The following is a 15,667-nucleotide window of genomic DNA, read 5'->3' as shown; positions in this document are numbered from 1 at the left end:
CGCTACCGCATATATGACTGTTCTATTAGAGTAGTTTATATTTTGAGCGAATTTCGCTGGTTTAAATTTTACAGGTTTTCGTGTTTGCATGACCCAACGTCTATGACTTGCTCCAGAACAAATTCTAGGAAAATACAGGAGCTTACAACACGAAAGTTAACAAGTGAAATTCGCTCAACCAATAAACTACTCTAATAGAACAGTCATATATGCGGTAGCGAGGTTTTGCACACTGTTACAGCTTATTGCTGACCTCCACTATCTGAAATGAAATTGATTTTAACAATATGAAAAATGTGAAATGAGTAAGAGGAGTGGCCTTATTTAGCTAATTTGTATAGACGTACTATACTACAGCTATATGTAGCTTGGCTTCTTCCACCTAGAATTGACGAAAAACACCCTATACCTGTGTTTAAATTGCTGCAATTAAAGCCTTTTAAGCTAGTGCTTTACTGAAAGGCGCAAAATACCAAAATTATCACAAATAAATGAAAAGTCCGAAAATATAATGATTTTTTGCGTCCGACGTTTGATCAAGTTACCACCTTTGGGAAAAACCGGCTATCTACAATACCAGTTAATAAAAATATAATCTGCTTATATCATGAGGTAGCTCAAGGTTAGCTCTATCAATCACTACCGCACAATAGCTATTGAAGTTGCATGGGAAGGGTGTAGAGGGTGGGGTCCGAGCACACATGTCGTTGTCCGAGCATCGACGTTTTTGGACAGTGGCTTTCCGAGGTCACTGCAGCCAGATGATGCAACCGAATCCTTTTATATTTTATATATGGAGGTTATAGTCATAGGTCTTCATAATAGTGTAATAATTGATCGAGTCTTGTTGCTCCTCTAGGAAATATTGCGTCCTAAAGTACATGGTGGTCGGAAATACCTGAGCTGCTCTAGTATGTCGTAGTAACCCTTTTTTTTTGAGAAACCCCTCTGAAAATTTCTAGATCTGTCATTGACATTCAAGTTTATTCCTGGACCACTTTGCGATGACAGGTGTAAAAATCTCACTGAGTGTACTTGAAAGGGTGAAATTCCCAGAAGATCTTCTCACCAAAAAAGAATTTCGTTTACAGTTTGACGTAACTTGAAGCTACGTATATAGCTATATACGTTCGGAGATCACGTGATGCTCGCGCGTAGCGCTACTCCCCCCTGGCAATGTGCCACTTCTCCTGACTGGACTATTATTGATGAACAACTTCGCCAAAGGTTGAATGATCTTCACTTTAACCTTAGCAACGAGATTTGTGATTCTGGAACTGCAGCATTAAGATTTTCTGAGATACTGAGTGAGCTCTTATTAGAATTTGATGTTTTACGCTCCCACGGCCATCATGGAAAGCATCGTGTAAGGAAAATTGAGTCTACCGTTTCTGAACTGGCCGCTATGAAACGTAATCACCGTCATCAGTTATCCACCAATCCTAGATCATTCTTGACCGTGATGCGTGCTCACAATAAAAGCCTCCGCTGTTTTCGAAAGTTTGAGAACGACAGGAAAGTACTTCGAAATGAGAGACGTTTTCGACAGAACCCTTGGGCATATGCCCATGATCAGTGTTTTCCATCCAAGGACTCGTGTGAGCCTACTTTTCCTATGTCCACTGCAGTTGGATATTTTACTGAAACCTATGCTGAAGGCAGTGTCTCTTACACTGGTCTCCCTGAGTGGGTACTAAAGAGTCTTCCAGATTCCTTCAATGTGCCATTTAATGATTCTGCCATTACTCCTGGAATTGTCAAGGGAACCCTTGGCCGCTGCTCAGCTAAGTCATCTCCAGGTCCTAACAACATCACATATTTCCACCTCAAGAATTTACCAGCGTCTCACCATTTTCTAGCCACCTTATTTAATAAGCTGTTAAAATCTAAAACTTCTCCACCTATGTGGTCTGCTGCTAGGATTAAGTTATTGTATAAGCAGAATGCTACAGATGATCCTAAGAACTTCAGGCCAATTGCTCTTACCTCCGTGGTGGGTAAATTGTTCCACAAGATCATTAGTCAGTGACTGGAGCATTATCTTATTACTAACAATGTTATTGATACATCTGTACAAAAGGGCTTTATCTGCAGGTTTCCTGGAATTTTTGAACACATTTATTCTGTTTCTAACATCATAGAAAAGGCTATCTCCTCTAAATCACCGTTGATGATGACATTTATTGACCTTCAGAATGCATTTGGGTCTGTCCCTCACCAGTACATATTTGACATGTTGGAAGGAGTTCAGGTCCCAGCTCCATATGTTTCATACATTAAATCTGTTTACTCACATTTGTCTGCTACTATTCAATGCCATCAGTGGACGACTCCACCAATTTCTATTCGCCGTGGAGTGTTTCAAGGAGACACTATGTCTCCCATAATATTTATTCTCACGTTTAATCCTCTACTGAAGTTAGCAGAAGATTTGAACAAAGGCCATGGTTTCCTTTTTCAGTTGTCGATCCCTAACTCTTCCGACCTCCCTCCAGTTGGAGCATATATTTACATTAAATGGTTGGAACCAGGTGATGAACTCCCGGGGTGGTACAAGGCACAAGTTAGTGAATACAACCTGGATGGTTCATGTAAAGTAGTCTATGATGATACTTCTTCAGTGATTGTTTCTGAAATTGTCTTGCTTGAAGAAGTTGAATGGCTACCCTGTAACAAGCGTTCAGCTCGGTTTGTTTCACTGTCAACAGGACCTAAACAGTTGAAGCCTCGATGGAAATCAGAGCTTAAGATCGCTACATCTTCAGAACATTCTATCAAGGCATATGCCGATGATGCAACTTTAATCTCTACATCTAAAGAAGTTCACACTAAAGTGCTAACTGAAATAGACTCGAAAGCTGGTGATGTTGGCTTAAAACTGAAGCCATCTAAATGTGTTTCCTTATTGTTTGATGGCACAAAATTTTGTTCTTGTGGAATAACTCTATCTGGTGGTACTACCAAAACTATCTTAGATGGCCCGACCAAATTTTTGGGGAAGTTGATTGGAGTTTCTGCTCATGCTACCAAAAGTGCTTCTGGCAAAGCTATGTTTGCTAGGTTCTCTGACCTTATACAGAAAGTTGATAGTTTGCCATTAAGACCTGAGTACCAAGTATGGATTTATAGGAATTATGTTCTCTCAATCATCAGATTCCATCTCACTGTTGATAGTGTTGGACCATCCACTATCAATAAAATGGAAAATCTAGCTACTAAATACCTGAAACGTTGGCTCTGTTTACCTCGCAGTGCCACTCGTGTGATCTTGAACTATCCAGGTGTTTGCTGTCCTAGTGTGCGTTCAATTTCAAAGCAGTGTAAACTTAGTTTACTTGCCAACATCTCCTCTTCATCAGATCCGATGATTAAGGAGTTGGCCTTACAAGTGGATCTTTCCTCCAATTTCCTCCAGATTAACAGTTCTCATCAGGAGTTACTCAATGAAGCCAGAGCTCAACTGGACTCTATTCCTACGGCTCGCAAGCTCTACACAGCTAGCAAACACCTTGCCATTTCTAGAGAACTGACACTATGCAGAGAGAAGCTGGACACTCTCTCTGTTCAATGTAAATTTGAATCAAGTGCTGTTCTGGAAGCTGACTCTAAGCTGTGGAATCGACTCCTGTTGGGTTTTCATCCAGGCCAGCTTTCGTTTGTGCTGCGAGCTTCATCAGATACATTACCAACTCCGTTAAATTTACGTCGCTGGCATATACAAACTGGTGCAACTTGTTCACTTTGTTTGTCACCTCGTCCAACTTGTCACCATGTGCTAAATGGGTGTCCTGTGGCTTTGCAGCAAGGCAGGTTTACTTTTCGTCATGATGCTGTTTTATTATGTTTGATGTCTGAGTTGCAGGCTTGTTTGGATAATGTAGAAATATTTGCTGATTTGGATGGCAAACGTGAGTCTGACTCTCCTCCTGCCACCATTCCCCCTGCTGTACTAGTGTGTTATCACCGACCTGACATTGTTATATATAATGCAGAAATGAAATCTGTTGTACTTCTGGAACTTACCTGCCCATTTAATTCTCGTGCTGACCTTTCTGCTGCACGAGAACGTAAGCAGGAGAAGCCAGAATATCTGCAAATTATTGCTGAGCTTGACCGCTTGGGTTTTGTTAGTCATTACCACACAGTTGAAATTGGTTGCCTTGGCCATTACCTTACAGAGACAGTAACATCTATGAAAAGAGTTTCAAATCTGAGTTTTTCCAAGACGAAAGCATTGCTTGATAGAGCAGCTGCTGTGGCTATAACTTCCTCTCAGAGAATCTTTTATGCACGTAGTAATCCAACCTGGACACTTTAAGTTAAGTTTTGTAGTTAATTATTTTTGTATGTATCCTTGCCATGCCTACGCGGATCTTATCTTTGTAGTCGCATGTGTCCGAGGCTCTGTATGTAATTTTGTCATTTCATCATTATTCTGATGGTTAAAAAAAAAAAAAAAAAAAAAACCTATTATATAACACATCGCCTATATAAACGGTTAAATGATCGTGCGGCACTCAAAAGCTGGTGGATAAAGTTGGTGAAAGTATCAAGATAGACTAGACCATAGTTGTTCAAATCTAGCTATATAGCTACCAGAAACATGAGGCTAAGCTGTGCGTGGATCATTGCCTTTTCCGCTATAATATCAGCGGTAGCTGCAGTACCTTTTGCTTCAGGAGGAGGTTTCAACCTGCTTTGTCTCTACGATAACTGCTACAGCGAAATGGTAGCATGCAAAGAAAAGAATTGTCAAGATTTTTTGACATGTGGTGCTACGTGCATAGCTCATTGGGATGAAGACACCACCAAGGGGAAATATGATGTCCTAAATTGCACGAGTAAGTGCCAGTTCACTTATACTGATGATAATTCCGACAAATTCATGACCTGCGCTGCCAGCAACGATTGCTTGGAGCTTCCTCCCATACCAAGCACATGTCGAGCGGCAAGTGCAAAACCAGCAAAGCAACTTTCTGTGAAAGACCTTCAAGGTGATTGGTGGGTAGTTCGTGGATATCATCCAGTCTTTGATTGCTACGCCTGCACGCATCAGCATTTCGAATCAATGAGCGACACTACTTGGCAGTTTGCTTCATCATCTGTTGTGACCCTTGTTGATGGTACCCATAAAGCTTTTTCATTGAAAATTGAAATGCCTGTTGAACCACCTGGAAAGGGCTTTACATTCACGTACGACTTTGCAGGAGCAGCCAACAATGCTACATGGTGGGTCGTAGATAAAGCTGATGACGGGTCATATGTGCTGGTCTACTACTGTGGTGCTGTTGCGGACTGGAACTACGAGGGAGCTATGGTTATGGCACGTAGTACTAGCCTTCCCAGTAGTGCATATACTAAGATAGCGGAATCATTTCAAAGCACTGTCGGCCTTGACTTAAAAGATTTTTGCTCCAACCAAGTTACGAACTGCAACAATGGAAAAATCTGAAGACTGACTGCAAGCCGGTTTGCTGACTGTTTACTCGAGGGTGCTTGTAATCTAGGTTTATAGCTATTTTTAACAATAGGTTGTTTTTTTCTATAACGTGAATTTTTTACAATATATAATATAGGTTGTATATGTATATTTTTAAAGTTTGATTACTGCTATGCCCTCGCCACTCATAGCTATACATGCGTATGTATGCATAGTTTTAGAGGGGCATATAGCGTCCCTATATAATATTTATAGCTATGGCATTAACTAGCTACGTATATGCGCAGCATGCAACATAATTATTGTAGCTACATAACTTTCAGCACTTCTTGCATGTATTTTTAGTGCGAATTAAGGCGTAGCGGTATTGCGCATGCGATACCATGCACTACTTTTTTTTAAATAGAGCTTAGAGTTGCAGTGTGGTGGATGCATGGGTGTGCCATTAGTATAGGCATTCCAGTATCCGAGATTTTTTAATAAAAAATTCTCCGTATATTCCCCTTTTGGGGTTCCAACGAGTGTACGCCCTATCTTTTCTTTAATCTTCAATCAGGCTGCTTGTCTTCATCCAACGAAACCATATCGAGGCATTAATTTCCATATCATCACGTTCTTTAAGTAGCATAATAGCAGCGATTTCCAACCTACCAATTTTTCACACATATTTTTGCTACTTAAATTATACACCTTCAATAAACGTTTCACAAGCTGCCGTTCCAGTAAATAGTAGCCAATGCTTCGTACTTTGTATTGCACTTTACTGGATTAAAATCTATGCGGTAGCTATTTATTGAAATACAGCAAATCAAAGTTTGAGAAATAAAAATCCCCATAGGGAGCCCATACAAATAATTGCGTACGTAATTCTAATTGGAAGAATGTGGCACCTGTGATAGCCGAAGTTTCTGAGTGTTCCCGCGTGAATCTGCTGCTGATGAGGACGAAGAAAGTGGTTCTGGGCAAACCGTATATGCTGATTTCGATTTTGCCATGTGTTTTTTTGATTGGAGGACGATTGATGTTGGATTACGATGGAAATATGGCCCTTTTAAAGGTAAATCGCCATCTAACACTGCTCAGAATTCAGTATTACAATCACTATGGGAGCTATTTCTGCAGCACAGTTCTTTAACACAAAGGGGGCAATCTTATCGGGGCCTTGAGCCTTGTTTGGGTCGAGGTTATGTAACAAAGTTTGTATACCACTGGTTGAAAAAGAAATTGCTGGCATAGGAGTAATAAAACTGTTGTCATCCAATTTAGGTATATTTGATGTGTCCTCTAGGGTAAATACAGACTGGAATTGATCACTTAAAGCAGCAGCTTTTCCCTGTGGATCAGATACTATGGAACCATTCACAAGTAAAGGAAAAATTCCTGATGAATCTTTGCATTTGGCTTTGATGTACTTTCAAAACTGTCTGCGATTGCCAGAAAAGAATCATCAAACATTCTTCTACAGTAGGAAGAGTGTGCTAACTCCAGTTTATTATTCACTTCATTTCTTGCAGAACAATATGCAGCCCAGTCTTCATGTTTATTAGAGAGAGAAACCATCACAAATGATGAAAATATGTGCAAATAAATACGCATGTGGGCCCTCGGTCAACATGCGATCACAAATGGAACTAATGTGGGCATGGCAAGGGAAAATACAAAAAAATACAATTATATGGATGTTACTTAATTAGGGTTCCACTCCCTACAGTCCTTCGCCAAGAATATTCTCCTGGATGCCAACATACTGGCAGAAGCATGCAGCAGTATCTAGAAGTTTCTTGATGGCTGACCTTGATGGTTTCACTACAGGATGGAGAAAAGTTAATAAATTCAGTAGATTCGTGATTGTGGATGGTTGGTAATGGCCTAGGACAGATATCTCAATTGTGTCATAATAGTTAGAGATGTTTAGATGGTCAAATTCAGCTAAAAATTGGAGATACTCCACTTTATTCTGCTTCCTATCGCGGACGGCCTGAATATGCTGACTGGAGTCCAGAGGGCAGGTTAACTCTAGGAGGGTGATAGATGGGCACTTGGTGTTGTATATCACAATGTTTTTTAGCATTGAATGTATACCCTTAGCCTACAATCTGAAGTAGTTGTCCAGGTAAAATGACGTTTAGCTACATGCTGCTCAAATCACTTGCATTTGTTGTTGTTGTTTTTCTGATCTCCCAATGAAATTACTCAAATTAGTTAGCGCCTCTGAAAATAATTACCGGTGGATTGTCCAATCGGGCTATCGTTTTGTTCACCCATGTTGAGTCCATAAGCGCCTCAGGTGCTTTTATAAAAATAATTAATCAGATATTAATGTGCGCCTATAAAGATCAATAATACGAGACACACAACCACAAGCTTGGACACAAAAGAGAAGATATATTCAACTTTCAGGATGTGAGGTACGTTACTTTTTTGTACGAAACGTGTACTACACGGTAATTTACCCTGGGGGCATTATTTAAATATAGTCTATACTGTGACAGACCCTTTGTAGCCATGGTTTAACTTGCACAATCTGCCTTGGCTTATACAGGTGTAATCAACTTAGAGGCTTGGCTAAGGGAAGTGTTGTAATGTCTGAGTTTGGCATAATAGAGCAGGCAATGATTCTTAAGGTCATCACTTTAATTTTATCATGCTATGTACATATGTCGCACATTGGTGATTCCAATTGATGTGCTGCAAGATGAGTTTTTGGAGATACAATGTAGGGTTGGAACGAATGTACAGATACATCCTCCAAAACTCTTGAAAATGTTACCAAAGCTTTGTTACAAATGTCATGTCAACAATTAATGCACACAGCTGATGGTTATTAGGGGTACTGTACACTGTAGTACAAACTCGTACACTTCATTATAGCTCCAGTACAACCATTGTTTAAACATACAGTGGAACCTGTTAATCAGGACACTTGAAAATGAGTACACCTGTATAACCTGGATGCATGGTAATTGTCTCAAAATGTCCGTTTGCATGCAATCTGACCTGGAAAATCAGGACACCTCGATAATCTGGACACTTGTTCGGTATTAATACACAGGGGTTTCACTGTATAACTAACCAAAAAATATGTAAATGGCAGCTCCCACAAGGAGTGACTATACTTGTGCAACTGGTTTAACTTGTTAGTATCCGTGGTAATGAAGCTTTGGTGGGGTAAAGCAGCATCCAAAAGTTATTGTCTTAACCCTAATACAAAATAGTCAGGATAAATTACCTGCAGCATTCTAACATTTGCGCTAGTCTTTTAAGGAGGTAAATAGTTGTTGGAAGTCTTCCAATTTCCCTAAACAGTCTCTGTGGTGTGTGTGGCCACAGCACTTCTTTTTCTTTGTCATTGAGTTGGGTAGTATCTGGTACAGTTCAAACCTCATACACACTCGCATTCGTACACTACTCAGCTTATATTATTGTGTAATAGAAAGCAATATGATGAGCAGCAGTCACTGAGAATAAGAATAATTTGTTGTTTTTTTCTCCCATGAAACAAGCATGAGTTATGTGCATTTGATTACATTGCGGTATAACATAATTTTATCATTGCTGTTTCAAAGCTTCTTGCTTAATAGCATCGATGTATACAACTGTACCTTGATGAATGCCCCCAGTTCATGGTGAATAGAATGACACAAGTCCCAACTCTGTAGCCTATTGTACTCAAGACTTGTGATCGATTAAACAAAGTGCCTGTAAATTTCTGTACAAGTCAATTGTTTTGCCCTTCTTGATGTCTATTGCTACAACTCCGAAATTACTTACCGGATAATGCTGAAACTAACAGCCCATTGGTTTTCCAACTAATAAAGTCAGAAATTCAAGAAAATGCAGACAAGTCATTTTTTTGCTCAGCGGGTCACTTATTGTCTACTATCCTCCAAGATTAAAATATGCTAGGAGCTGATTATAGTAATTCCATTCCCTAATGTTTTTGCACTAACTTATGTAAACTATCTGTATGTTGTAATGCTATATATGGTACTGTAGCACCATAAACAATTATTACTTTTGAAAGAAGTATTAAAGAAATGCTGGCTAAAAATGTGCTGGGTGTTACCTTAATTAAATACAGTTGGCATGCATTGAATGAACCTCACTAATAGAGTCATGTGGCTAGGGTTATATTATGGCCTCAACAATGGAGCAGTATGTCCCATACACATTAACGTATGCAAGGAAATTTTGATGTCAGAAAAATTTGATGAATCGACAAATTCATATGTTTATAAGCACCTTTAAAAGTACAGGTTTTGTCTACAATTTCTTGATTTTCGTCAACATTTTATTCGTCAAATCTGCTGAAGTGTGAATTCGTCAAATTTTTCTTACATCAAAATTTCCTTGCATACGGTAGCTATGTTTGGAGGTGGCCACTATATCAAAGTAGTCTTATTAAACACATGGCTTCTAAGTGAGGTGTTATGAAGTATAAGCAACTACAGTGGAACCTCTCTAAAAGGACCTCCGTATAAAGGGCACTGAACATTCAGTCTCTTGATAGTGTACAGTTGATAGTGTATACTTTTAGAATGTCCCTTTACAGGCCCCTACCAATACAATCATACCCCTGAAAACGCAACTCCCAATATAGTTTCCACACAGGGATTATTCACCACCAGATCCCGATAATAAAATGTGCCTATTGGAAGCTAAGCATTGTAGATATCTAGATACATAATATTATTTATTTCATCATTGCAGATGGATTTTGTACTTACAACCATAATACCATCTACTTGGAACCAGTGATGATGTCTTTCGTTTGTAATAATTACATACTGAAAACTTCCACAGATGTCCCTGCTCTGAGTCACCAGGTAGGGATGACTGTGCTAGCACAGTAGTCAAAGACTTTGCTTTATGTGTGTGTACGATATTTATGTGATATGATAGTGTACAATAGTTGTGTCCACATTAGGTCTTGTGTAACATGTGACCTGTACTGAACTCAAGACTTTTATTACTTAATCATGTTGTAGTTATTAGGTTTTGTATGACATCATTAATGGTTACCACTTGTATATACAGTATCAGGAGCTTATGAGCCACCAAAGGCGGCGAAGGAGCATGAAACTCGGTTCCATCACAATCCAAATTACGTCACGTTTTTTGAATAAATTGCTACGAGTGTCGCACACAATTAGTATACAGCATCGATTAATGAGATTTTACTTTCCTTATATGGAAACTAATCGCTAATGAATTTGGATTTTGATGGCACCCAGCAGGCTACGTAAGTTTCATGCTCCTTCGCCGCCTTCGGCGGCTCATAAGCTCCTGACAGTATCTATTAGTTAGTTGTCATGTGGTTGTGTTATCAGTTTTATTTGTTACTATTAAAAGTTATTATTGCATGTGATAAGTCAAGGGACTGGTTCTAAAGTACTAGAGGGTACATTACACGACCAATCCCCTAATTATATTCCAATATGTTTACAGATTTAGTTTACTACATCAAGTTGTCGGGTGTCAATAGCAGACACTACCATATGACATATACACAGACTATAACTACTGGACCTCAACGAGTCAACCTAATTTATGAACAGGTTACTGTGATCAAGTCTATGATTATGCAGAAGTTACAAATGAAGCAGCTCACACTTCATGTTATATAATAATGCTTACACTTCCCATTAAATATTTCTCTAGGTCTACACAGGAAGTGTCTTGATGATAACCACAAGGTCTGTACAAAATATACCGCTTACAGGATATGCATGTTATCTACTGATAACCCAGCTTTCTTTGTACTGCAACTGGTCCTTTTGAGTTGTAGCTTTTTTGTTTCCCCTATAAAGTTTGTTTGAGCCCAGCTTCATGTACCACACACAGTACATGGTGTCCATTAGCAAGAGCCTTCATACACTTGAAATCATCTTTAACACTTTGCAAGTAACTCAGTTTAGTTTAGTGCTTACTCCATACCCTATGGTCTATGCTATAAGTTATGTCCATGTGTAGGTAACATCCTCTGTGTAAGCCGGACCAGAAAGGAATTAAGAACAACAATCGTCTAACCATCAAAATAATAATGTGTCTCACAATAATTGTATAAAGAAATGATGTAACTAAAACAACTAAACTTCATCCCTCAGTAAAGTGTACCTAAATACAATTTCATAAATGTACTCTTGGGAGGAGGAACCGTCTGTCTGCTAGCATCATTACTGCTCACGGCTGTGTCACTTCATCCAGTGGTCATGTATAGGCTATGGAGTAGAGTGTATAATAGAGTAGTGGTCACATGGCAGCATGTTTATAATAATGTGTGAATATCACACGTGCCTTGTGGCGCTTATGATCATGAGCTCCTGATACAGTGAAACCTAAACACATGCATAATCGACATAGTTTCCTAATAAGACTTTGTAAGTTGATGAGCTAACCATCCTGACATTTTTTGAGCTTTAATTGATCTAGTGTGTGGTATTCATAAAATCAGGGTGAGAGATTTCACTGTGCAAGTTGCCCTTTGTAATGTTTTGGTGATAGTCAGACTTACTGTGTATTACTAAACTGGGAATGGAGTGTAATATTGCCCACTCACTAACTATATTCACACCATTATAATGACCTGTACTATGACCCTGTACTTACCCTATCACTCACATCAACTTCACGATGAATCTGTGTAGTTTACCAGAGTGAAGGTCAGTTAACATCATACTGCAAACAATATATGTACACGTACAATAATGTAACTGCATCATAACTGGCAAAGCCGTTTTTCATTACCAGTGCATGCAAACACATGCTGTTACAAACAGCCATACTGTACAACATTAAAGGCAAACCAAACACTCGAGACACAAAACAGATAATGTGTCTGAAACTGTCAATAGTAATCAACGGTAAAATCCTAATTTTGATGAAATAAAACAGAATACTATAAACTAATTTGCAGTATGTACGTGAAGACAGTTCCGTACAATGGTGACACCACTGAGGATAATACTCCTTATAGATCCACTAGGGAGAAGGAATTTCACTATTTTTACATCACTATTTTTACAAGTAACAATAATGATCAACATGTCATATAGAAGTACTCATGTCAAAGCACATTAAAATTTCACAAATCAAATTCCACAGCCTTCGTGATGTTATTGTTAGGTAACAAATGTATCACATGAGCTGGCTAACATGGATCTTGTGACCTTAATTTCAATACCAACATCCTAAACAATATCTGAGCACTTGCAGTATTTATTTCAGCATTAAAAGTAATTTTCTTTTGGAACATGAGGTTCATGTTTGACGACCTGAATGAAGAACAAAGAGTGTATCGTTCAAGTTGAGTACGTAACTAATCAAATCATTATTTTCTTGTCTTCAGACTAGTTTGTTAATTTACTGAAATTAATTAAGGCTGGCAAAAGTAATTTCTGCCAGACCCTCAACACATTTACTTTCATACATACTGCACTGAATGTGCATGACTTACTTCGTAGTCCCTTGTATGTTGTGCTGTAAAGCCTATAATAATAATAATAATAATGTTCTCAGCACATTAGAGGGTATACTGTACATACGTATACATGCACACATGAACACCGCTGTTTACATTGCTGATCACCAAAAATTGAAACGATTAGGGCATACGCTCCAAGCAAGAACAGGAAGTACAAGTATAATTTAAAGTACCACATATGCTTGTATGTACAAGGAATACAGCACTTGAGTGTGTCTCGAGGCAAATACAGCGCTTGATTTTGCCTCATCTCTTGACATGTCCCCTTATGCTGTATTTTCCGTACACACATGTAGCACTGCTTTAACTGTAACACCCGCTCACGATATCCTCAAAGCATGCAGCATTTATAGCCCATGTGTTTAAACTCTATTGTAACAAAACTGCAACAAAAAAAATACAACATTCAGCCAACCTGTCTATCACTAAAGAACTTATAACCAATTCAATAAATTCCAAATGCAACTTTTAGCATAGATTATAATTATGATATACATACTCCATGCTTTTAGTCACATTAATTTGTAAATACATATGAATGCTTGTAATTAGAAACACAAATGGCTGCTGTTCATCACATTGCTTTCTACTACACAATAATATAAGCTGAGTAGTGTACGAATACGAGAATGCATGAGGTTTGAACTGTACCAGTTACTACCCAACTTAATGACAAAGAGAAAAAGGCTACACACACCACAGAGGCTGCTTAGGGCAATTGGAAGACTTCTAACTACCATTTATGGTTTGGCACCCTCCACAAAGACACACGCAAAAGTTAGAATACTGCAGGTAATTTATCCTCTAACTACTTTGTATCTCCAAATACTCATCTTGTGGTACGCCAATTGGAATCACCCAGAGTGCGGCATATGTATATAGCTAGCATGATAACATTAAAGTGTGTACGTGCCATTGCCTTAAGAATCATTGCCTGCTCTATTGTGCCAAACTCATAAACATTACAACACTTCTTTTACCCAAACCTCTAAGTTGACCACACCTGTAAGCCAAGGCATATTGTGCAAGTTAAACTATGACTTTAATTCCTGTCACAGCATTCAAATAATGCACCCAGGGTAAAGTATTAATGTTGATTAAGCTATTTGTTTGATGTTTGTTTGTGATCTGTGCGCCATACTCTTTTCAGAGGTCTGCATAGTAATAATATAATAATAAGTACCGTGCAGTACACGTTTCGTACAAAAAAGTAACATACCTCACATCCTGAGAGTTGAGTATATCTTCTCTCTTGTGTCCAAGCTTGTGCCTGTGTGTCTCGTAATATCGACGATCTTCATAGGCGCACTGTAATCTCTGATTAATTATTTTTATAAAAGCGCCTGAGGCGCTTATGGACTCAACATGGGTGAACAAAACGATAAGGCCCCTATTTGGTGATTATTAGTTTCTCATCCAGCCTTTCTAATTATTATGATTCGGGCGGGAGGGTATTACCATTATGCCATTATTTTCACACTGATGTACAGACCTTGTCCAAATTGTCTTTCTTTCTTACTACAAACATTTCCTTCACCAGCTGATTCTACTTTTCGTGATCGCCAACTGTTTTTCGACAGTCAACTGAAAGCGAAGTCGATAGAACACGATTGCAACTGGCACTGCACCAATTTGCTAAGGACAACAACAGTTCTCCTGGCGATATGTAGCGCATTGTAGCGTTCATCAACAAAATATTATAAGAGTTTGGCCTCACGTGTTCTTCTGAGCAAGCACAGAGTAAATAATGGCTTACCATGCGGTAGCTTAAGAAGGATGCGGGCGGTGGATAAGAAACTAATAATCACCGAATAGGGGCCTAACCGTAAAATCGTAATACCGATCGAGCCGATATCCTCATGCTGCAGCATCAAAAATGGTAGATCCAATTTTGAAGCTATGTTAAGGAGCGATTTTTACTGTCATGCGTCAGAGTGGAACTCCTCTGGATCCGCCCTTGCAGGTACAGGGTATCACTCTTTTCACCCTATTTCATAACCCTACAGAACTTAGACTAAAAACGGTGAACCAAAAAGGCGAAAAAAAAAGTGCAGTATTGAAGTGGGATAGAACCTAGGATCCCAGTGTGATGGGACAGTGTGATGGGCCAGTGTGATGGGCCAGTGTGCTACCGATTATGCTACCGCTGCTAGCTCCCTTGATTCCCTTCTTTTGTATCTTATAAATGTGACTAACGAAATAAGCTGTATATAGTAAGAAGAACCTAACCCTAAAGGTGAAGAAGAAACCAAAGCTGAACTCTAACCCTAACGCTAACACTACTAGACGCTTCCCCTAAAGTCTACTACTCGTGGCAACTACTGGACGCTTCCCCTAAAGTCTACTACTCGCGGCAACTACTGGACGCATCCCCTAAAGTCGACTACTCGCGGCAATTACTAGATGCGTGCCCTAAAGTCGAAGAGAGAGAGCAACAACTACAGTAGGAAGTCTGGATGCTTTTGAGCTTAATATTACGTAAGGGTTATGAAAGGTGGTGAAAAGAGTAAAACCCTGCAGGTACAACATCGTTTTAGGGAGTCGTGACCGTGTTGGCCGTCACTTCCGGTTTGGTTGTAAATACGACTTCGTGGCTTTGAGGTGCAACCAATGTCCTTGAAATTGGCTGCACGTGGAATTATGTAGAGATACAACAGTATACTCATACTGAATGACCTTATATGTAATTAGTTATTGTCCATCGTCCTCACAGTGGCGTGACTGCATGCTTATGCAATATGTTA

General features: G+C 39.1%; 2 protein-coding genes and 2 long non-coding RNA genes across 5 annotated transcripts; 3 read left to right on the top strand and 1 right to left on the bottom strand.

Annotated features, from left to right (window-relative positions):
- Positions 1 to 1,144: 1,144 nt before the first annotated feature.
- LOC136248434 (uncharacterized) lies at positions 1,145 to 4,187 on the top strand. The gene is made up of 3 exons (XM_066040216.1): positions 1,145 to 1,993; positions 2,081 to 4,126; positions 4,179 to 4,187. The coding sequence occupies exons 1-3, from the start codon at positions 1,145 to 1,147 to the stop codon at positions 4,185 to 4,187; spliced, it is 2,904 nt and encodes a 967-aa protein (XP_065896288.1).
- A 539-nt stretch (positions 4,188 to 4,726) lies between these two features.
- LOC136248433 (uncharacterized) lies at positions 4,727 to 5,452 on the top strand. Its single transcript, XM_066040215.1, has one exon. It carries the CDS (start codon positions 4,727 to 4,729, stop codon positions 5,450 to 5,452), a length of 726 nt encoding a protein of 241 aa, XP_065896287.1.
- Positions 5,453 to 7,642: 2,190 nt separating this feature from the next.
- Positions 7,643 to 10,461, top strand: LOC136250431 (uncharacterized). Its single transcript, XR_010698533.1, has 2 exons — positions 7,643 to 7,848; positions 10,151 to 10,461. It is a non-coding gene; the product is annotated as an uncharacterized lncRNA (long non-coding RNA).
- Positions 10,462 to 11,320: 859 nt separating this feature from the next.
- Positions 11,321 to 14,621, bottom strand: LOC136250432 (uncharacterized). 2 transcript variants are annotated; one of them, XR_010698536.1, is made up of 4 exons: positions 14,143 to 14,621; positions 12,897 to 12,928; positions 12,050 to 12,118; positions 11,321 to 11,661 (listed from the first exon to the last, which is right to left on the bottom strand). It is a non-coding gene; the product is annotated as an uncharacterized lncRNA (long non-coding RNA). The 2 variants fall into 2 exon arrangements; XR_010698534.1 differs by lacking the exon at positions 12,897 to 12,928 and having other exon boundaries at positions 11,324 to 11,661; positions 14,143 to 14,583.
- Between the last annotated feature and the right edge of the window lie 1,046 nt (positions 14,622 to 15,667).

This window comes from Dysidea avara, chromosome 3 (genome assembly GCF_963678975.1).
Source record: "Dysidea avara chromosome 3, odDysAvar1.4, whole genome shotgun sequence".
In the NCBI taxonomy this organism is placed as follows: Eukaryota; Metazoa; Porifera; class Demospongiae; order Dictyoceratida; family Dysideidae; genus Dysidea; species Dysidea avara.
This window is presented reverse-complemented; position numbering and strand designations above follow the sequence as displayed.